This window comes from Jaculus jaculus, chromosome 7 (genome assembly GCF_020740685.1).
Source record: "Jaculus jaculus isolate mJacJac1 chromosome 7, mJacJac1.mat.Y.cur, whole genome shotgun sequence".
NCBI classification, from domain to species: Eukaryota; Metazoa; Chordata; class Mammalia; order Rodentia; family Dipodidae; genus Jaculus; species Jaculus jaculus.
Genome location: NC_059108.1, coordinates 10,507,883 through 10,530,225, shown reverse-complemented (window position 1 = coordinate 10,530,225; position 22,343 = coordinate 10,507,883). Strand labels below are relative to the sequence as shown.

The following is a 22,343-nucleotide window of genomic DNA, read 5'->3' as shown; positions in this document are numbered from 1 at the left end:
TTGAACACAGAAAATCCGAGCCCAGATCGAGATGGAGCTCCACAACAGTTGTGGAGAAGATGAGCTACCAGAAGAGTGGGTTTAGTGTATTTGAGAAACCTTTCTTCTACTTTATTTTTTTTCTCCTTCTTTAGCTTCGGAGTGACAAGTCAAAGCAAGGAGTCAGTGCTTTCAGATGTCCCCAGGCCCAGCTTCTGCTTTTCCAGCTGTGGCCACGGCAAATCTCTGCATGACCTCTTGGAGCTGGACATCAAATCTCTGCATGACCACTCGGAGCTGGGAAAGGATTCTTGCTGCTCTCCGCCCCCAGACTACAACTCGGTGGTCCTGTATTCCTCCCCACCTGCCTAATGCTTGAGACAAGGCTTCTTGGTAAAAGCACATGTGTAGCTATCCCCAGAAACTAGCTTCTGCCAGTATTATACATATATGAGTTTACACCTGTACCTTTTCACAGGAGCTATCTGCTCTTTGTGACTTTTAATAGTGCCTTTTTTTTTTTTTTTTTGACTAACAAGAATGTAATCTCAGATAGAGAAATAGTGACAAGTGAATAACACTACCGCTCGATCCTCACATGATTCCTTGGATTACAGAAATCCTCTCTAAGCCCAAGGACCCACCTGCTCCAACCCCCAAGGCCTCAGGGCCATAGGATAGCAGGGTGCGGGAGATCCATTAGCCACATCACCCAATGTGACATCCCCCTCCAGCCGTGGCACCAGCAGCTACAGACAGCGCTTTGGCTCAAGGCATTGATGTGCTGACCTATGTATGCAGTGTCTCTGGAGTCCTCAAGCAAACCTAAGACCTGGAAGGAGATGAAGAAAAACAGATGAGGGAGAAGAGAGAAAACAGGAGGCGTGAGAGAGATAAGGAGATGTGTCACGTGGGGTGGGACAAGGAGGCTCTGCCCACAGACCCACAGACTTTTCGGGCACCCTGCCAGGAGCAGGCAGGGCAGAAGGGGGGTGGCGTGACACATTTTCTGGATCCTGGGAGCTAAGGACCAACACCCTTTGGAACTAAAGTAAATCCTAAATTCCTTGTGAGACTGCAGCATGACCATCCAAGGTGTATTTTCATTTATAGCACTGAAGGCAGCACTCAGCCCTGAGCCTGTGCTTCAACCACCGCTGGCCCCTCCAGTGAGATGCACTGAGAACTTACCCAGAGCTTGGTGGCCGGACACTTAGCATGTAACTCACAGGAAGCTAAGGAGCCCAGTTTGATCTAATAGGGTTGTCTACTGTTGGGCTTAAAGCCACGTTTTTATAAAGCCAGATTTTATTTCAAGTACTAATATATAAAGACAGTTTTGTGTTACCTGGTTTTATTCAGTCAGCTATACAAGGAAGCTGGGGGGGAGGGGGGACTCCCCTGATGGGCTAAAACCCAACGCGGCAGAATGCAAATTCCATGCACACTAGCCCAACCAACTCACCTCTCAGGTTTCCTTTTGCCTTGACGTGAATCCCACCATCCGAAGCCAAGCTGAAAGGGTGTGAGAGCATTAGCCAACGATTATTAAGCACTTTATGTTGAGGGTGAAAAAAGGTAATTAACATAATTTATGCCAGATCCTTCTCTAGCTGGGACTCAGGATACCAATTAACAGTCCATCTAGGAGGGGGAAAGATCCTATTGCCATCTGTTTGGGACCTTGCCTTGGTCCTGAGGATGATGGGAACAGGGAAACGGGAGACAGGGTAGAGAAAGTGCTTCTATTTCAAGGACTGAGATCAACGGGGTCCTGGGTCCTTAACCTGCCTATGCTAGATGCTGTCTGAGCAGCGACAGTCTGTGTGTTTAGACCACATGCCCCTGCGGTGTTAGTGATGGCTGGGCAGTCATCAGTGAGAACTTGTTTCTGGGGAGCTTCCTTCCAAGCTTGGCAAAGAACTCTGAGTACCGGCAGAATGGATGCCTCCTCCCCTCTGAACCATGGGGTTTATGGGGGGGGGGGGAGATGCTGGGGAGTCACTACAAGCCTACTGGGCACCTGAGGGTAGCCCTCGAAGACTCTTCGACCCCATCAGAGGAGGGAGGCAGGCCTTTTGACTTGAAACTGCATTAAATCAGTAGGGCCAAAAGAGGAGGAACATCTTCGTTCTTTCTCTTTTTTTCCCCCACGCTCCAAGCCAGATGATCACAGAATTGATGAGGTGATTAGACAGAGGTCCCACAAAGTCAAAGAGCTCAGTCCTGTTGTGTTTTTTTTTTTTTTCAGATCAGATAAGAATGCAGCAATTACTGATTTTAAAAAAGCCTTAGCTATTCCTATTATCATTTTCATCGTAACAACTGAATTCACAATCATTACGAGTAAATGCAATTTTTCCAAAAGTGAAAAAATCAATCTTGTAGAACTCTGTCACTAAGATTAAGGACTCAGGTTTAGAGTCTATCATCCAAAACAAAAAGGGGGGGGCTCCATCAGTCTTACCATAGAGATAGGAGCAATAACACACACACCTAAGCACAGAAGGCTTGATCATAGAAATAGCCCTGGGGGCTAAAACTGTCAAAACCACATGCTGTTCAAAACAAAACAACACTAAGAACCAGCGCCTTCATCCAGCCTTCAGGAGATAACCTATGCCTGACAGTGGGATTGAAGCCACAGGCTAGCCCATATCTGCTCAGAAAGGTGCTCAAGAGACCAACTTGTTCAAATCCTGAAAAAACATTGCTAAGGCCTCCGAGTTGCTCCTTGTTTCCCAGCTCATAAAGCAAACCAAACATGAAGCAGACTCTCGCCAGCCCTGTTGCGCTTGACTGAGGAGGAGGGCCTCTTTGACTGACGGTGGGAGGACAACTGTATGTGTATGTGTATGTGTGTGTGTGTATGTTTTGTGCATAACTATTTAAGGAAACTGGAATTATAAAGTTACTTTATACAAGACTATATGCTGTAAGACATGATCTCCTACCTTTCTAGTCATGATGAATGTATTTTGTATGCTATCTTCATTTAATAAAATTAACTTTCAAAATCAACTGCCTTTTCTCCTTGCTTTGCTTATAACTGGAAAAAAAGGAGTCAGCCTGGTTCGAGGCTTGATTCCCCAGGACCCACATTACCCAGTTCAGTTGCACAAGGTGGCGCATGCATCTGGAGTTCGTCTGCAGTGGCTGGAGGCCCTGGCACGCTCATTCTCTCTCTCTCTGCCTCCTCCTCTGTTGCTCTCAAATAAATAAATAAAAATATAAACAAAATATATATATTAAAAAAGGAGTCAGTTGTTGGAGAGATGGCTCAGCAATTAGGGTGCTTGCCTGCAAAGCCAAAGACCCAGGTTCAATTCCCCAGTACCCACGTAAAGCCAGACACACAAAGTGGAGCATGCGGCTAGAGTTCATTTGCAGGGACAGAAGGCCCTGGAGTGTCTCTTCTCTATCTGCCTCTTCCTCTCTGCCTCTCTCAAATAAAAACTTTTAAAAAGGGGCAGACTGATTAGAGGAATAAAGTGGGGAGGGATTAGACCTACTTTGTGGGAGACTAAGGCAAGAATAAGGGACAAATGACTAATCTCAACAAACAATGTTAGCTGGAGGGCAAGAGGCATTTTGCCATCAAGAATCTGAAATCTTTTTTTTTTTTTTTTTCCTTCCCCAAGCTGGACATGATGGCATACATCTAAAACTCAAACTAAGTTGATTTTCCTAGAGTCAAGTCACCCATTTGGGCAAATGATTTGAAGAATGCTACAGGAACCAGCGTCACGTCATGGTTTAGACATTTTCCCATGACTCTGGGAACTTACAGGACATTTGGGAATTCGTGTTCTTTTTTCTCCAGAAGCCTCCCTAGACTCATTACCAGATTAAACATATTACCAGATTTTTGGATTTCACGCGCCAGGAATTGTTGAAAAAAAGAATAGATGCTGTCCAAATACAGGAATAGCCAGCTTTCTACTTTGTGAATTATACACATTTAAGGGAGAAAAATAAGAAAACAAAGAACAAAACAAAATCCAAGCTGATCAGGGTAGTGGTACATAAATGTGTTCAGTTATAGCTCATGGCGACACCCGGTCATTTACAGGCTTCTAAATGTGTGTATGCTACTCAAGAACAAATCTACTGCCTCCCACACGTCTATAAACCCACTTTAAAAGTAGTAGAAAGGCTCAGGGCTGGGGAGATGGCTCGGCAGTTAAAGGTACTTGCTTGGAAAGCCTGATGGCTTGGGCTTGATTTTCCAGTATCCCTGTAAAGCCAGATGCACAGTGGTGCATGCATTTGAAGTTCATTTACAGTGGCCAAAAGCCCTTGGCATACCCATTCTCTTATGCACTTGCAATAAATAGTGTGTGTGTGTGTGTGTGTGTGTGTGTGTGTGTGTGTGTGTATTTTTTGTTTGTTTTTTGAGGTAGGGTCTCACTCTAGCCCAGGCTGACCTAGAATTTACTATGTTGTCTCAGGTTGACCTCAAACTCACAGTGATCCTCCTCCTTCTGCCTCCCAAGTGCTGGGATTAAAGGCATGTGCCTCCACACCCAGCATACACACACACACGCACGCACACACATATGTATGTATATTTAAAAGTAGAAAGGCTGGAGCTGAGCTGGAGAGATGATTTAGCAGTTGTTTGCCTGCAAAACAGAAGGACCCTGGTGCAATTCCCCAGGACCCCTATAACTCAGATGCACAAGGTGGCGCATGTGTCTCAAATCATTTGCAGTGGCTGGAGGCCCTGGTGCACCAATTCTCTCTTTCTCTCTGCCTCTCTCTCTCTCTCTCAAAAAAATAAAAAATAAAATATATATATACATATATATATATATATACACACACACATACATACATATAATTGTTTAAAAAAAAAAAGGTTAGAGCTGAGGAGATAGCTCAGTCGGTAAAGTCCCTCATAAGCCCAAAGACTGAGTATGATTCCCAGTACCCACATATTATCCTGGGAATGCTGGCTTCTGTTCTTAATCCCCGTCTTGGGGAAGTGGAGGCTGTAGTTTGCCTGGTAGTGGCTAGTGTCTAGTTCCAGGCCAGTGAGAAATTCTGTCTCAAACAGTGGTGGATGGCTGGGTGTGGTGGTGCACGCCTTTAGACCCAGCACTTGGGAGGCAGAGGTAGGAGGATCACCTTGAGTTCGAGGCCACCCTGAGACTCCATAGTGAATTCCAAGTCAGCCTGGGCTAGAGCAAGACTCTACTTTGGGGAAAAAAAAAAAAAAAGGTGGATGGCGTTTCTGAGGGAAACACCCGAGGTCTCTTCTGGTCTTGATACATGTGCTCATCAATGTACCTACACTCACAGGAACATGCAAACATGTATACATGCAGAAATAAAATTCACACACAGAAAGGCTGGGCTAGGGACGTAGCTTCCTCCTAGAGCACCTCCTAGTGTGGGAGGCACACGAGGCCCAGGACTGTCAACAGTATTAATAAAATTCAATGATAGCCAGGCGTGGTGGCGCACGCCTTGAATCCCAGCACACGGGAGGCAGAGGTAGGAGGATCGCCGTGAGTTCGAGGCCACCCTGAGACTCAGAGTGAATTCCAGGTCAGCCTGGGCTAGAGTAAGGCCCTATCTCGAAAACCCAAAATAACTGAATAAATTTAAATCTTGAACTGAAATATATTAGTTTCTTATCTGAAATGCATCTAGAAAGATGGGTAGGTTGTGGTTATAGCCAGAAAAATCCATGGCCAATTGAAAGTACTATGAATTGAAGATGCTCTTAACTACCAAGCTCCACAGAACACTGTGTTCTTAGTGGTGTCCCCTTGGGGTCAAGGGGCTGTGGGCACTACTACTGGCCAGCATCTCCATATACTGGACGGCATATTGCTAACCCAGGTAAGAATCCAAATTCAAAGTTCCAAGTTTGGCTTCTACTAAACTGATAGTACTTTTGCATCAGAAAGTAGACAAATGATTTCAATCACTGCAAATCAGGGATCATCTCTATTCTCCTCCCCCCACCCTGTTTTTCAAGGTAGGATCTCACTGTAGCTCAGGCTGACCTGGAATTCGCTATGGAGTCTCAGGGTGGCCTCGACCTCATGGTGATCCTCCTACCTCTGCCTCCTGAGTGCTGGGATTAAAGGCATGTGCCACCACGACTGGCTCTATTCTTTAAAAAAAATTTTTTTTTCCTGCTTTTTGTTTCAGATTTTTTGTTTTTTCGAGGTACAGTCACTCTAGCCCAGGCTGACCTGCAATTCACTGTGTAGTTTCAGGGAGACCTTGAACTCATGGTGATCCTCCTACCTATGTCTCCTGAGTGCTGGGATTAAAGGTATGGGCCTCTAAGCCACTACAAATGGACTCTAGATGCATGTGCCACTTTGTGCATCTGGCTCTAAGTATGCACTGGGGAATCAAACACTGGTCATTTGGCTTTGCAGGGAAGTGCCTTAACCACTGAGCCGTCTCTCCTGCTCTTAATTTTTATCTTTGTGAGGGGAGAGAGGGAGAGAAAGTGTGTGTGTCTGAGTATGCGGGGCTCCTTCCCGGTCACGTAGGTAGTGCCGAGGGAAGAACCAGGCCTGCTGGCTCCTCCCTAGGGGTTGAGAAGGCTGATGAGTTTTGGACGACCCAGACCTCTCCTGGCCACCGGAGAAAAACCACACTGAGTCGGAGAAAAACCACACTGAGTCAGGGAGTCTTTTCGATGCAGGAACTCGCAGAAACAACTCGCTTTATTACTCTGAGCAGTTGCCTATATCATGTTGGGGACGAAGGTGGGGATTTTAGGATGGGGGAAAAGGGCCAATAGTAAACTTTAACTATTGAAATGGTAATTACAATTGCCATGTGGAAGTGGCAGGCCAGAAGCCATTAGGTGTCTTGCTGAGTCCTAGCTGGCCAGAGACAGGTAGCTAAACTTTAGCTAGGCTCAGGAAGTTCCACTAGGCCTCACACTGGGCCTTTCAGAGCCCAACATGAGTATGAATGCACCAGGGACTCCCAACACTGCAAACGAACTCCAGATGCGTGTACCACTTTCTGCATTGGGCTTTACGTGGCTACTGGGGAATCAAACCCAGGCTGTTAGGCTTTGCAACAAAGCACTTTTAATGGCTAAACCATCTCTCCAGCCCCTATACTCCTTATTTATTTAGGTTTTCCAAGGTGGCATTTCACTCTAGCCTATGCTGACCTGGACTTCACTATGTAGTCTCAGGGTGGCCTTGAACTCACAGAGATCCACTTACCTCTGCCTCCCAAGTGCTGGAATAAAAGGTGTGCGCCACCACACCTGGCTACCTTTTGTTTTTGGTTTTTGAGATAGGGTTTCATTCTAGCCCAAGCTGACTTGGAACTCACTATGTAGTTTCAGGGTGGCCACAAACTCACAGTGATCCACGCAGCTCTGCCTCCTGAGTGCTGGAATTAAAGGCGTGTACCACCACACCTGGCTGCTCCCTATATTCCTTTTTTAAAATTCCATTTTAGGGCTAGAGAGATGGCTTAGTGGTTTAGGTGCTTGCCTGCAAAGCCAAAGGCCCTGGGGTCAATTCCCCAGGACCCACAGAAGCCAGAAGCACAAAGTGACGCATGTGTCTCTCTTTGCAGTGGCTGAAGGCCCTGGCGCACCCATTTTCTCTCTCAAATAAAATAAATTCCATTTTAAAAACTGATAAACAAATACCACTCCATTCCCTGGGGCTTGGGGATCAGTGACAGCTAGTCACTGCTGCACTGACGGTGCTCCCTACAGGGCAGAAGCTATTTTAAGTGTTCTATGAACTCATTTAATTCTCACAGGAATCTGACATTGCAGCCACTTTAGTGGGAACAAGAGCATCTTGAAGTCCTTCACACCTACCCAGCCACCAGCACCTGTGCATACACCACTTAGCTTCACATTGCCCAAAGTACACAGGGGTGCACTTGAACCCTCCTCTCTTGGATGTTGCTCCAGCAGCTCACCACCCTCATTCCCATCATTTCTTCCCCTCCATGGGACCACACAAACCTTCCTATTTCTCCTGTCTTACAAAACAAGAATCTCCTTTCCTTATCCTCCTCTACAGTGGAACTTACTACTTGAAAGTCTTAAAATAATGCTGAAACCTAGCAATGCCATGTGATCGTACTCTGCTCTAATACGCTGACCAGTAACCTCACCATAGAGAGAATGGCCGAGATGCTCCCAACAGGATTTAACAGTCAACAGCTGGATCCTTATTTCTCAACAGCCTGCTTCACCCGGAGTGCAGAAAATGATCCTTCCTTCTTTTGCCACCTGTCTCGAATTTAATCTTTCTCCCCTGACCTTTGGACACTGTTAATGGGTCCTTGGGAGCTTTGCCCTTCTTAGTCCGTACTCATTTCCCTCGAGACCTCAACCTCCCAGCTTTAAACAATATCCAGGAGATAAAAGATTTTCACCCCTGGCCAGACCTCTGCCCTAGACTATAGTCACACAGACAAGTGCTGGACTGGTACTTCCTCCTGATCCTGGTAGATGTATTTTTCACACTGCTTTCTCAGTAGCTCTGGTTCTACTTGACCTCGGCCAACATGGCTTTATCTGGCCTCTGCAAGTCCCCTAAGGCTCCAGAATCATGCCCAGCCTTGTGACGCACTTGTAATCATGACTTGGCAGCCAGATCTGAGGACATCCCACTTTCTGCCCACCTCCTGGCACACTTCTTGTCCAAAAACTCCCAGCAGGGGGCCAGGCCACGTGCTGGTGCTCCCAGAGGTGGTCCTCAGCAGAGCCCAGCCTGCCAATAGTTCAGCCTCCACCGCTGAACTTTTCCAAGTTGATGCCCTAGATAGAAGCTAAGATAAAATTACCTCTGCTGAGTCCTGTCCAAACTCCTGGCCCACAAGTGGGATAGAAGAAAATGTTTACTTTATGCCATCCATTTTCTGAACACAACAGTTAGTGTAAACATCTCAAGCCCTAGACCAAAATCCCAATGTCTTGTCCCACTTCCCCATCCTCCCTGTTTGCCTCAAAGCCTTTGGCTCCTGTGTTTCATGTTGGTGAATCTTCCAGCCTGTCCGCAGCTAGCAGAAACCTCATTATTCACTTTTTCTGTAGCCCACGTTGGCCCTAGCTTTAAAGTACATTCAGAATCCAACACTGGACACCATCTCTGCCATTACTACTCTGGTCAATAGCCCACCATCTCTCATGGAGGCCACACCAGCTTCCTATCTTACCCACCACCACCACTACACACCCTCTCCCTGGCACGTATTGTTCCTTTTCTGCTCAAAACAGTCCCATGGCCTCTGTTTTCACTGAAGGCGAAAGCTAACACACCTCATAGCCCACACCCTCCTCCCCAAGACTTTCCTATTTTTCTCCAATGAGCTGTCTTATATCTCACCTCCATGCTTCCCGCAACCTCCTGGCACTTTCCCTCACCTATAGGATGGGCTCCTTTACATTCCTCAAGTCCTTGCTCGAATATCGCCTTAGTAAGGCCTCTGGCTTTGACCATGCCTGTCAAACTATACCACGACCAACTCCCACTCCCCAAATACCATGAGGCCCAATACAGAGCAGATGACCAGGTAAATGAGACTTGCAGATACACAATGTTTTCATAGAGATACTGCTCCACTCAAAGTTGAGTCTATGCTTTAAAAAAAAAAAAAAAAACTATCTGAGAATATTTAAAAATTTTTTTTTTAAATTTTATTTGAGAGTAACAGACACAGAGAGAAAGACAGATAGAGGGAGAGAGAATGGGTGTGCCAGGGCTTCCAGCCTCTGCAAACGAACTCCAGACGCATGCGCCCCCTTGTGCATCTGGCTAACATGGGACCTGGGGAACCGAGCCTCGAACCGGGGTCCTTAGGCTTCACAGGCAAGTGCTTAACCGCTAAGCCATCTCTCCAGCCCTTTATTTTTACTTATTGAGAGAGATGGGAAACAGAGAAAGAGAGAGAATGGGCGTGCCAGGGCCTCAAGCCACTGCAAACTCCAGACACATGCACCACAATCTGGCTTACGTGGGTTCCGGGGAGTTGAACTTGGGTCCTTAGGCTTCACAGGCAAGTGCCTTGTCTCTCTCCAGCCCCTATCTGAAATTTTTACTGAACTGTATTCTTTGCTAAATGTGGTAACTCTATCCACACCCTTGACAATGGTTTTCCTGGAAGAACTATTATCTTCTGGATACTACACAGAGCATCTGTCCCTTAAGAGTCCAAAGGGAATCCGTTTCAGCTCCCACTCCCCGGACACCAACATCAATGGCATTCATGTCCTGTTTCTGTGACGGTGCACTGATCCCACAGTGTAGATCCTCTCCTAAATTGTCTGCATACCTCACACAATATATGGAACTACTGCTTAGGTAAGGATAAGGGGAAAAGGCTGTACCACTGAGGTGCATTTTGCCATCCCCAACCCCAGTATCTCCCATTTGAGGAGAGCTGAACCTGTGGACGTAGAACCAAAGGATATGGAAACCACAGACACTGAAGGCCAAGCAGACTTGGGTTATTTTGTTTTGCTGCTAGAACGGAAACCTTTAGAACTAGAACACTGTCGGGCTGGAGAGATGACTTAGCAGTTAAGGCGTTTGCCCACAAAGCCAAAGGATCCCGGTTCGATTCCCCAGGTCCCATATAAGCCAGATGCGCAAGGGGGTGCAAGCATCTGGAGTTTGTTTGCAGTGGCTGGAGACCCCGGCGTGCCAATTCTTTCTCCCAAATAAATAAAATATATTTTAAAAAGAAACAGAACAGTCTTCCCTTGCTTTCTAGAACAATGCTTGCCCATAGGTGAGTGAGTCTTTGATAAGTGGATGTGGCCATGGCACTATAGAGGCAGATGAGCCTGGGCACATGCAGAGTGCTCAGTGGCAGAGCCAGCACTGACGTAGCCAGCTGGCTTCTTCCCCACCATGCCACACTGTTGTCAGTAAAGTTTAAAGGCATAGCTCTAAGAATTCTTTTCTCTCCTCCTGCCCCTGCATTTATGAGAGAGTTTTTCACGTTTCTGCCATGGGTACTTACTACAAGTGAAAGAACCCACTGCATCAGAATATTCAGAGGAGATGGAAATGAGAAAGTTGTACCATTCCTTTCATCAAAGTAATCAACTGTAATACTGGGCATTAGAAATGTAAAGCTAGACATAAAGAAAAGCTAAGAGATGCTACAGACACACTCTCTCCACCTAGGGCCACGCCTCCCTTTCCACAGGAACCTACCATGGTCACGGTTCCCATCCAGATCGATGAATACCTAACAGGTTCTTTCCACACAAAACCCCAGTCCTGCACTGCCTTCTCTGAATTCCTAAAAGCCATCCACCAGTCCCTTAGAATCAATCCCCGCCCTCTGCAATTGAACTACCCTTGACATAAAAAGTAGTAAGGCAGGCGAAGCTTATCTTGTACTTCAACTTTCCAAAGATACAGAAATGTCAGATATACGGTCCTTGTATTTATACAGCATACTGCTTAGAACAGATCCAAGGACATAGTAGGAAGACACTTAACAAATAAATGGTAAGTCAATTAAATCTGCTATCATTTCATACAAAGACAAAAATTCTTATAAAACACACTGGTAATTTACCAACTTCAAAACCCAATCAAGACAAATATAATTTTGTTGTACAAACCGGTAACAACAATAAAGGGAAAACAAATTTATCTCTGTAATTCTTTATTAAAAAATACTGCTGTACACAGAGACTGAAAATAGGATTAAAGATGAGTAACACATACTGGGATCATGACATTAGGACTGAACATACTGGTGCTTTTCAGGGACAGTGTTAACATCCAAACCACAGAACCAAGGGCAAAAGTAAAATACAAGGGTACCCTCAAAATTATTTACACTGAAGTAAATACACTTGACAGAATTTAAAAGAGGGACAAAGATTGCAATGACCGAAGTGATACAGTTTCAAGGCCGTCCTTTCTGTGCTTTTATCTGTGGTAACAGGAAGGTACAAGAAGGTTATTTCCTTTATTCAGCTATTCTCAAATTCTGAAATCTTCCTGTGGATTAAAGACTAACCTTTACACAACCTCTTAATTGGATTTACACTATGGAAAAGAGGGCTCCCCAAAAAACACCAAAGCAGAACTAAGAGTTCTTTTGAAAACCATTCCCAATTAAAAAAAAAAAAAAACAAAAAAAAACTAAATGAAAAATAAATACAAAACAAAGCTCAAAAAAATAGGCATTACCTGACACCAACTGCTTGCTGGCTGACAATATTTCCTCATGAAAACATTTCAGCTGTCTACACCTTTTCTATCCAAACCAAGTCCTGAGGTTACTCGAGGCTGAAGCAAACTAGTGTTTGTGATGCAGACATTCTTGGGTTTGCGATGTGAACCTTCCTTGCAGAGGGAAGTTTGCTGGTCTATACAAAATGAAAGATTCAAGCCCTATTTTACCCCTGCCCTTTCTTAGCTTTCACAAAACATTGGTCCACAAATTAAAATTTTCAAAAAGTTCCCAGATACCCAAAACAAAAACATATGATCCCCTTTCATTTTCAAAGAAAACAATATTGGAAAAAATCTCCAGCCCGCTTATAAATTAAGCATTTCATATTTCTTCTAGAATACAAGTAGTTCTTTTTTTTTGTACAAAAGAATTACAATATGATTTGTCAAAAAACATATAAAAAGACAGCTGCTCTTCCTCAAATACATGAGCTAATGATAAAAGACTTTTGCATGTTAATGTCTACGAGTTCTTGTTCCTTTGCATAAAAAAGAACGTCATGGTGGCAAATGTTTATTATCCTTTGAATACTGAACATTATGTTCTTTAAAAATTCATCCAGATCAAATGCAATAATTGATTCTCTTAACTCAACAACTGATGCTACCACTCACGGACTCAAGCATACTTATTAAATGTGTAAAGTGTGCCTAGTCTTCAAAGCTTTCAGGTGGAGAGAGGTGCTTTTTCTTGATGCAAATCTCAAGGCAGAGAAAAATTATTTTAAAGCTTATAAAAAGTGGACAAGAGAAATATTAAAAACTTCTCTGAGTTATACAAATATGTATGTTTGATAAAGGTGAAGACAGTAACATCAGCTGCAAGTGCTTGGGGGGTGGGGTCTGTCCTGACCTTCTGAGCTCCCTCCCCCAGTTCTTCAGAGCTGCATGGAAAGCACCCAGTGCTAGTAAAACATTCAGTGCTGGGAAAGGAGAGAAAGTCTTCATCACTGTTTTTTAAGGAAGAAAATCCCCATTTTTGGCAGTCTTCAGTATCAAAGTATAGGTATTTCAGTAACTAGAAATTCCATGAATACTCAAGTTTGGCGACAACTGCATGTCCAGATGGTCAAGAGACGTTCAAGGAGGAGAACTTCTGAGGTGGACTTCTCGCCGGTCCGCAGAGCGAGTCACCGTCGAAGTCCTAGGGCTTTGGGCTAAGCAGTGACTGCAAAGGCACAGCACGTCACTACCCTCCAGTCAGGCTGTCAAACGTCAGAACGCTCCTGGTGGTGAACCACTGCTGTGTTCAGTGTCTCTATGTCAGTATCCAGTGTAAAGTTCTATTATAAAGCTGGGGTTCCGAGAACAGAACTCTATACAAAACAAGCAAACGGGAAATAACCTAAAGCAACAGAACTCCCGAACTTTAGGTCTTTAACACAATTTCAGTTTTTTTCTATTACAAAGTTGCATAAATGTAAATGTACGTAGCAGGCAAATGCCTTCTTTAAAAAAAAAGGCTCTGGGTGAGTTTGGAGCAAAGAATTACATATGCTCCTGCAGGTCCTATTGATCTGATCATTATTCAGAGTGGACGTTAATCAATTGATAGGGGGATTTATATCCAACAATTCACTGACATTTATTTTTGTGTGTTCTTAAAAAACAAGACAAACCTCAATTTGCAATACTGGTGGGGAGCTTGCGGAGCCTGCATACAGTGCTTAAGAAGCATTGGCTGCACCTCTATGAACTATGTACCTGGTCCATTAGGTTATCTGGGGCAGCCCGTCCTTCAAGGAGCAGATTCTGCATCTCTCAATGGCAAAAATGCTGCCTAGTATTGTTTCCCAAAAATGTACTTGAAGTAGTTCCCTTAATAAGTATTCAATGTGGCCAAAGGTTGAAAAACAGAAAAAAAAAAGAAACCTCTTTTAAAAAAATGGCAATTAGTGCATACACAAGTGGAGTAACAAGAGCAGGACCACCATTCACCTGATGGTGGGCCTCAGTCTGACATGAACTCTGCGGAGGCCCGGGCTCTGGGTAGGTGGGGGAGACTCTTCCTCTCAGGGTCTCAAGCGCACCGGAGCAGCCGGCGCCTTCCCTGGGGCTCCTCACGCGAAGGAGACGAGGGCGACAGCTCAGCAGTAGTGCAACTGGCTATGAGTTGAGCTCCTTGGCCATGTCCAGCCACGTCCTGGAGGGCAGCATTCTATACTACAACTGGCCATTTGCAGCTGCAATCAGTTCTTGGAACGTATTTTCAAAGCAGCGTTTTAAATCACTGTAAGTTACCACAAGTACACTCTTCTCATCTCTGGAAATCAGGCTTATTTTTTCTGGCACACCAGCATCTAGCTGAAAGAGGCAAGATATACAAAATATGAAGTTCATGCCATGGGAGAAATAGTCAACTTTATCCGTTTTAGGGCAATATTTGCAACAATGATCAAATTAAAGTTTTTTGTAACATTTCCATCAATGCCTTTATACCAGTAGTCAGTATGTACACAATTTTCAAATCAACTTAAAATTTTTTTTTTAATTTGACTGCAAGATAAGGGATAGAGAAAGACACACACACACACACACACACACACACACACACAGAGAGAGAGAGAGAGAGAGAGAGAGAGAGAGAGAGAGAGAGAGGGAGGGAGGGAGGGAGGGAGGGAGGGAGAGAGGGAGAGGAGAGAGAATGAATATGGGTATATCAGGGCCTCTAGCCACTGCAAACAAACTCCAGATACATATGCTACCTTGTGTGTCTAGCTTATGTGGGTACTGGGGAATCAAACCTGGGTCCTTAGGCTTCACAGTAAAGTACCTTAACTGCTAAGTTGTCTCTGTTACTGAACTTCATCTTAAGTTTACTATTTCTTCTGTAAGCCAGTTTTCGATCTAGCTATTGGGACTTGGCAATATTATTTTATAAAGCCTAAGTTGTCTGTCAAGTAGTATTCCTTAGTGTAGTTTCCACCAACATTTGTTAGTTTTCAGTGTATTTTTCTGTTTTATTACTTGTCTGTGTAGGTGTCTGTGTATGACTTGTAGGTGTGTCTATGGGCATGCACATACCACAACCCAGGAAAAGAGGCCAGTGGAAAAAGCATCACCGTGTTTCCTCTCCACCTCTCAGTACAGGGATAGTGCCTCTCTTGCCATGTCTGCTTACAAGCTTCCAGATTCTCCTAGCTGCCCCCCACTGGCCGAGGGGGGCACACTGGGATTACAAATGCTGGCACCGCTTTGTGTCTGGCTCTACCTGGGAGCTAAGGAGGATGGAACGCAGGTAAGCAAGCTTGCAAAAAGCACTTTTAGCCCCTTGAATCATTTACCCACACCTCTTTGCTTACTTCTTTGACTCACTAAAATGTTTAAAATTCACCGAAGTCTCAAACTTTCAAAATGTTTTATCCATCAATTTCTGTAATCATTTCCAGTAAGATAAGTTAGTGTAAAAATCTTAATTTTAAAACAGTTTATATGGCCACCCTCCCCTTTTATTATACCTCTTTTCAAACTTAACTGTCACACTTCAAATTTAGAATAAATTTTTATCTACTACTTTATGAAATGCTTTTTAACAATTTTCCCACTGTTCCAATATTCATTAGGCAATCAATCAATTGTCCCTTACTCCAAGTTTCACTTGTCAGCATTTACATTCACTTTACATACTTCCAAAACTACTAGTGTGTTGATACTAATTTGGTAAATTACTTCCCACTTACTGGCCTAGAGAAATTGAAGGAAAATGAACCTACAAATCATAAAGGGCTAGTTCAGTAAAAAGCATAAGCAGCTTTGTGCTATTCGTAATGCTTTCTGGAAAGCGGTTTCGTTTTTTTATTTTTTAAGGTAGAGTCTCACTGTAGCCCAGGCTGACCTGGAATTCACCCTGTAGTCTCAGGCTGGCATCAAACTCACAGCGTTCCTCCCACTTCTGCACCGAAAGCCAACTCCTGAAAGCAAGGCAAAGCTGCACCAGCTCCCCTCTCTCCCAGTCGGGTTACTGCACTGTGAATTAGAACTCCTCACGCATGCCTGTGTTAGTGAGGTTTTTCTCATCTGGCACTTCTAATTCTTGGACAGTTTAGACCACAAGTCTCTTACTGTTTTCTAGAAAGGGCTGAATAGTGTTTTAGCTGGGGAGACACACACACCACGCCACACTCAAAATCTCTGCCACATATTTCTTTTCTCTTTTGTTTCTTCTCACTCTTTAAAAAGGTAAAACTATTCTTAGCTCATAGGATATACAAGCAAAACAAAGGCCTGGCGTGGTGGTGCATGCCTCCAATCTCAGCACTCGGGAGGCAGAAGTAGGAGGATTACCATGAGTTCGAGGCCACCCTGAGACTACATAGTGAATTCCAGGTCAGCCACAGCTAGAGTGACACTCGACCTCAAAAAACAAAACAAGGACTGGAGAGATGGCTTAGCATTAAGCGCTTGCCTGTGAAGCCGAAGGACCCCAGTTCGAGGCTCAACTCCCCAGGACCCACGTTAGCCAGATGCATAAGGGGGCACATGGATCTGGAGTTCGTTTGCAGTGGCTGGAAGCCCTGGTGTGCCCATTCTCTCTCTCTCTCTCTCTCTCTCTCTGTTGCTCTCAAATAAATAAAAATAAACAAACAAAAAAATTAAAATAAAAAACAAACAAACAAAAAAAGAAAACCAGGTTGTGTAGTCCAATGACTACAGTTTGTAACTTGTTTTTCACATAAGCCTACAATAGACTGGGATTTATTTCTGAAGACCAGCTCTAAACTCTTAATTCCAAATAATTCATCATGTTCCTCTTTAAAGTGTACTTCTCCTAGCAGTTTTAAAAACAGAAAACTCATCTTGCAAATGAATTTATAATATGTCCCTTTTTAATTTAATTCATGTAGTCACTAAACTCATCAATGACAACAGGGTCTCTAGTGGTATGACCAGTTTTGTGGGATTAGTGTACTACTTGTAGTTAACAATAACACTCAGTATGACTTAGGAGTTTAGAACAAAAGGAGTAAGTTTTTCAAAAGTACTTGACAATACTATTTTTCCTACTTATCATTCTATTTGGTATAACAAGATTACATGCAAACAAAACAAAGTTTCTAGAAAAGGGACAGCAGCCATCTTGTGATGCTATTTTGCAAACAAGATTTACAGTTTATATTCTGGAATTAGGCACGCAGGTGGCTAAAAAAATCTACTTAAGTCTAGAAAATGTTATTTAAAAGGCTATAGTAGGGTTACATCCTGATTTCTTTGTCACCTGCTATTTGTATAACACAAAGACACAACTGTACAAGTTGTAGCTACTACTGTGACCTTAACAATACAAATACAACTTACCTTGTTAAGACAAGAAATGATATGACTGAGGTCAATCCAGGGAGCACCTGCTTCTGTCACCTGATGGAAAAGATGATCCCTAAAGAGTTTCAATAGATAACGGTCTCCAGTTTCTGACCAAGTAGGATCCTTCTGGAACCTAGGGAAAGTTAATATTTTATCTCAGTAATTCTTGATGTGAGCTACATGGCCATATGCATGTTTTTATGACTCAAGACTAATCTTTTTCTCAATTAAAAACAAATTAAAGGGGCTGTTTAGTGCCTAAAACATAATCTTACTCAACATCAAAGTATAAATTCCACTTATACTGAATTCTCAGTGGTAATCACCTCTTCATGCACTGCTCTGCCTATTTCGGCCCTGTAAGTGAATAAAATGGAAGCAGATACTTTTAGATTTTAGATTGATGTTGTAAAAGAACATTCTTTCTTCCCCCATCCTTCAGTCTAGTGCACAGATGTTCAATAAGTTTTCACCAACAGCATAAAATAGAAATATGTTTATAAGTTAACAAGAAAAAGTAGCTTTTAGCTTCCTACCATTTCACTGAAAGTTGCAAAGAACTACAGAACGAGAAGACACGGGACAGAGAGTAAAGGGACACGGTCAAATGACAGCCAGAAAGAAGACAGGACAACAGCCAGAAAGAAGACAGGACAGAGTGGGTTTTGACAGAGAAAACCATGGCAGGAGAAAGCTACATGGGAAGAAAAGAGATGGAATCAAGGATGAGAGGTAGGTAGAATCTATGCAGCCTTAGGTTGTGGTTAAAAACCGAGTTCTATTCTCCCCACACCGGGGTTATCCATATCTGAACAAAAAGATTTCTAAAATAATTACTGTAAAAAATAAGCAATATACTTAACACCAAGCATGGCTTGTAAAATACTTTTACTCTGGAATAATACATAAAACATGAAAAATACATCAATGAAAAATTAAAAATAAATTATTAGTGGGAGCAACTGGCAAGACTGGGGATGTCAAGTATAAAAAGAGACTACATTTTTAACCACATTTTTCCTACTAAAAAAATTCTCATACAGACTATTCAAAAAGTTAAAAATAGAATTTTACAATGATAATCTAGAGTCTTATACATAGTCACCAAGACGTTTTTGGGCTTACAAAGAACCCAAAAAACTCACCTTTCATAGGAAACTAAAGAGGGATGAGCTCCATTAAATATAAAGAATCAAGTAAAATTGCAACAAGGCTGTCTGCTCCTGAGGGAGAGCTGCCAGGGAAGGCAGGCCAGCAGGGAAACAGCAGGTCTGCAGTGTGAGTGTGGGGAGCTGTGGAGCCGACCCAGCCTGGAGGACTGGCAGGAAGTTTTCAGTGAGGGAGATACAACAAACTCCTAGTTGCCTATTATCGGAAGTGCTTTATAATTCTGGCAGTTTGTTGTGAAGTCCTGGAAAGTAGCTTTCCAAAAACATAAATTAAAAAGCTATACAGAAAGGAACCTAATTATGCTCTGCTATATAGCAGAGCTGGGAATGGAATCTGCTTATTCACAACAAGGCCAACACTGAAGACAGTGTGACGCGCAGGGAAGAGAGCACTGTGCTTACAGAGATGGGGAGCCACTAGCAGTTATCTATTGAAAAATAAAATCGCCAAACAGATAGAACCATATGTTTAAGTATAAATGTAAGAGACAGCTAAAAATGTTTACAGGGCTAGAGAGATGGCTTAGTGGTTAGGGCACTTGCCTGTGAAGCCTAAGGAATCAAGGTTCGATTCCCCAGGTCCCACATAAGCCAGATATGCACAAGGCGGCGCATGCATCTGGAGTTTGTTTGGCAGTTGGCTGAAGGCCTGGCGGGCCCATTCCTTCCTCTCTCTCCCTTCCTCTCTTTCAAATAAATAAATAGGCATTAAGTTTTTTTTTCAATGGTTCAACATATATATCCCGATTTAGGAAAATTATGGAAAATCCTAATTGAGAGTTCTGACTTTGAAAAAAAGAAGACAAGTAACCTTGATTTTATGACCGAAAACCCCACAAACAATATTTGTCTATCTCCTACTCTATTAAAGTTGAAATAATCCTGAGATGTAACACTATAGTCAGAACGGCTGTAATTCTATTCAACAAGGTATCATCCTTGCTTACAAAGATATGACTAAATTTACCTTAATAACAAGGCAAAATTGTAAGCACGAAATAGTATTGCTTTTTCTTTCTTTCTTTTGTGTTTTTTTGAGGTAGGGTCTCACTCTAGTCCAGGTTGACCTGGAATTAAACTGTGTAGTCTCAGGGTGGCCTTGAACTCACAGTGATCCTCGTAGCTACCTCTGCCTCCTGAGTGCTGGGATTAAAGGCGTGCGCCACCACGCCCAGCTTAGTGTTGCTTTTCTAATGAGACGGTATGACTACTTTAAGAACACACTTACATAGAAAGTAAGTGACATGCAACACTAGAGGTGTCAGGTCTCTAAACTGACCAAGACAGACAGATTTAGTCAGGTTTCAAAAAGGAGACAGAGGACTCACTGTAAAATGTGCAAACCATGTAACAAAGAGCTCTAGGAATACCATGTATCTTCTATATTGCGTCTATGTGTAAGATTTAACCAAAGCTGTGGTTTGAAAACAGCTCTTTCATGGCTAACAGTCTTAAGGTCTCTCACATGAGAATTTTTCTTTTTCCAAATAAACCAGTAAGAATAAGGTATACTCATTTCTCATTATGCAAAATAGTGCCCTTGACTGAAAATACGTTGTAAAATACTGTTAAGTCCTTACTCCGGCCTCTCATTGATTGTTCCCAATTTTGCTAGAAGCCTAAACAGTCTTCCATTTTGAACCTCCTACAAAACATTTTAAAAAGAGAGAATGTTAATGTTCCAGCTAACTGAACATAAAAAATCCCCAACGTTTACAAAAACTGGTATCTGCACCAATATTATCTTTTAAGCAGTTAAATCCTAACACCCCCACCTTTTGGTTATGTTCTTAAACATAGCATGTCCATTTCACACAATTGAATTATTCAAGATTATGCAGCTGACCATTTAGAAATAGTTAAAAATAGCTTACATATAAAATTAAGATTGTGGATATATGATTGTAAATAAGTCATGAATGAAAAGAAGAAAAATGTCCAGAAGACATGAGAAATTAATATTTACTCAACATTCACTATGGACAAAAATATCCAATTCTAGACAATCCACACAATAACTACTGTGCCTACCCATTTATACACACAGGTGCCTGTGTGTGCACACTAGTAACTACACTCTTTACCTTAGCAAGGTCTTCCTCAATGACATCATTTCTCATTTGAGCAGCGTCCAGTTGAGTATAAAATCGAGCACCAATCATGGGCATGATGTCATTTACACTTCGCATCCTATTTTGGTCAGTCAACAAATACCTAAGCAGGAGAAAGAAGCAGCACTTGAATGTCAACAGGTAACTTAAGAAACATCACCCAAAGCCAGGAATGGTGGCACACACCTTTAATCCCAGCACTTGGGAGGAAGAGGTAGGATCACCGTGAGTTCGAGGCCAGCCTGAGACTCCATAATAAATTCCAGGTCAGCCTGAGCCAGAGTGAGACTGAGACCCTACCTCAGAAAACCAAAAAAAACAAAAAACAAACCTAGCATCACTCACAAGTACAACACGGCTGCTGCCGACACTACTCTCCAGCGTTCCTAACCTGAAAACACACGTTTCATGCAAGTCAGGTTCATTAAAGTTTCAGTACTATTTTTCTTCTTGGAAAGGGTGGTAAACGATAAACTTCTTGAGAAATACTGAGTGGTTGAGGAGTGCGGAGATTTTCCTACTGTTCTTTAAAGATAATTTTTATTTGGTTGTTCGAGGTAGGGGTCTTGCCCTAGCCCAGGCTGACCTGGAATTCACTCGTAGTCTCAGGGTGACCTTGAACTCACAGCTATCCTTCTCCCTCTGCCTTCCAAGTACTGGGATTAAAGGCGTGTGATTTTTTTTTTTTTTTTGGTTTTTCAAGGTAGGGTCTCACTCTAACCCAGGCTGACCTGGAATTCACTATGGAGTCTCAGGGTGGCCGCAAACTCACAGCAATCCTTCTACCTCTGCCTCCCGAGTGCTGGGACTAAAGGCGTGCGCCACCACGCCTGGCAACCGATTTGTTTTTGATACAAGGTCTTGCTATGTTGTCCAGGCTAATCTTGAACCCATGAGTTCAAAGTGACCCTACTGCTTTATACTCCCGAGGAGTTGGCACCACAGAAATGTGCCATTGACCCTAAAGAAAGGTTATTGGGATTTTTTGTTTTGTTTTTCGAGGTAGAGTCTCTCTAGCTCAGGTTGACCTGTAATTTACTATGTAGTCTCAGGGTGGCCTTGAATTCTCAGTGATCCTCCTACCTCTGTCTCCTGAGTGCTGGGATTAAAGGCATGCACAACCAAGCCTGTTTTTTGTTTTTTTTTGAGGTACAGCCTCACTAGCCCATGCTGACCTGGAATTTGCTATGTAGTCTAAGGTGGCCTGGAGCTCACGGTTATCCTCCTATTCTGCTTCCTGAGTGCTGAGATTAAAGGTATGTGTTACCACATAGCTGTCCAGGCTGGTTTGGCAAGGATAACCTTGAAATTCTGATTCTCCTGCCTGTACCTCTCAGGAGCCTGGATTACAGCTGAGCATCACCACACTCAGTTTATGGGGTGCTGGGGACCAAGCCTAGGGCTTCATTCATTCTAGGCAAGCACTGTCAGCCCTAACTGTAAGATAATTTTAAAAACTAGAACCAGGACTTCAGCTCTGCAATACTGAAGGGGTCCTAAGCAGCAGCTACTAGGACACATGGGCTCCCATTGTTCTGACCTTCATCAAAGTCCTGCCTTTCACT

The 22,343-nt window shown here is 43.2% G+C and overlaps 2 protein-coding genes across 4 annotated transcripts in view; one reads left to right on the top strand and one right to left on the bottom strand.

Moving 5' to 3' along the window:
- Flt1 (fms related receptor tyrosine kinase 1) overlaps positions 1-3,000 on the top strand; it is a 207,716-nt gene extending 204,716 nt beyond the window's left edge. The window contains exon 30 of the mRNA XM_045153903.1: positions 135-3,000. Within this exon, the coding sequence (XP_045009838.1) occupies positions 135-351 (217 nt within the window). The 3' untranslated portion in view covers positions 352-3,000. The remainder of the gene's footprint in view (positions 1-134) is intronic.
- Positions 3,001-11,602: 8,602 nt separating this feature from the next.
- The window catches only part of Pan3 (poly(A) specific ribonuclease subunit PAN3), a 150,726-nt gene continuing 139,985 nt past the window's right edge, over positions 11,603-22,343 (bottom strand). For all 3 annotated transcript variants that reach the window (XM_004659981.2, XM_004659982.2, XM_045154421.1), the window contains 4 exons: positions 20,752-20,881; positions 20,248-20,312; positions 17,493-17,631; positions 11,603-14,501 (listed from right to left, as the gene is read on the bottom strand). In XM_004659981.2, the coding sequence (XP_004660038.2) occupies positions 14,361-14,501; positions 17,493-17,631; positions 20,248-20,312; positions 20,752-20,881 (475 nt within the window). In that variant the 3' untranslated portion in view covers positions 11,603-14,360. The remainder of the gene's footprint in view (positions 14,502-17,492; positions 17,632-20,247; positions 20,313-20,751; positions 20,882-22,343) is intronic.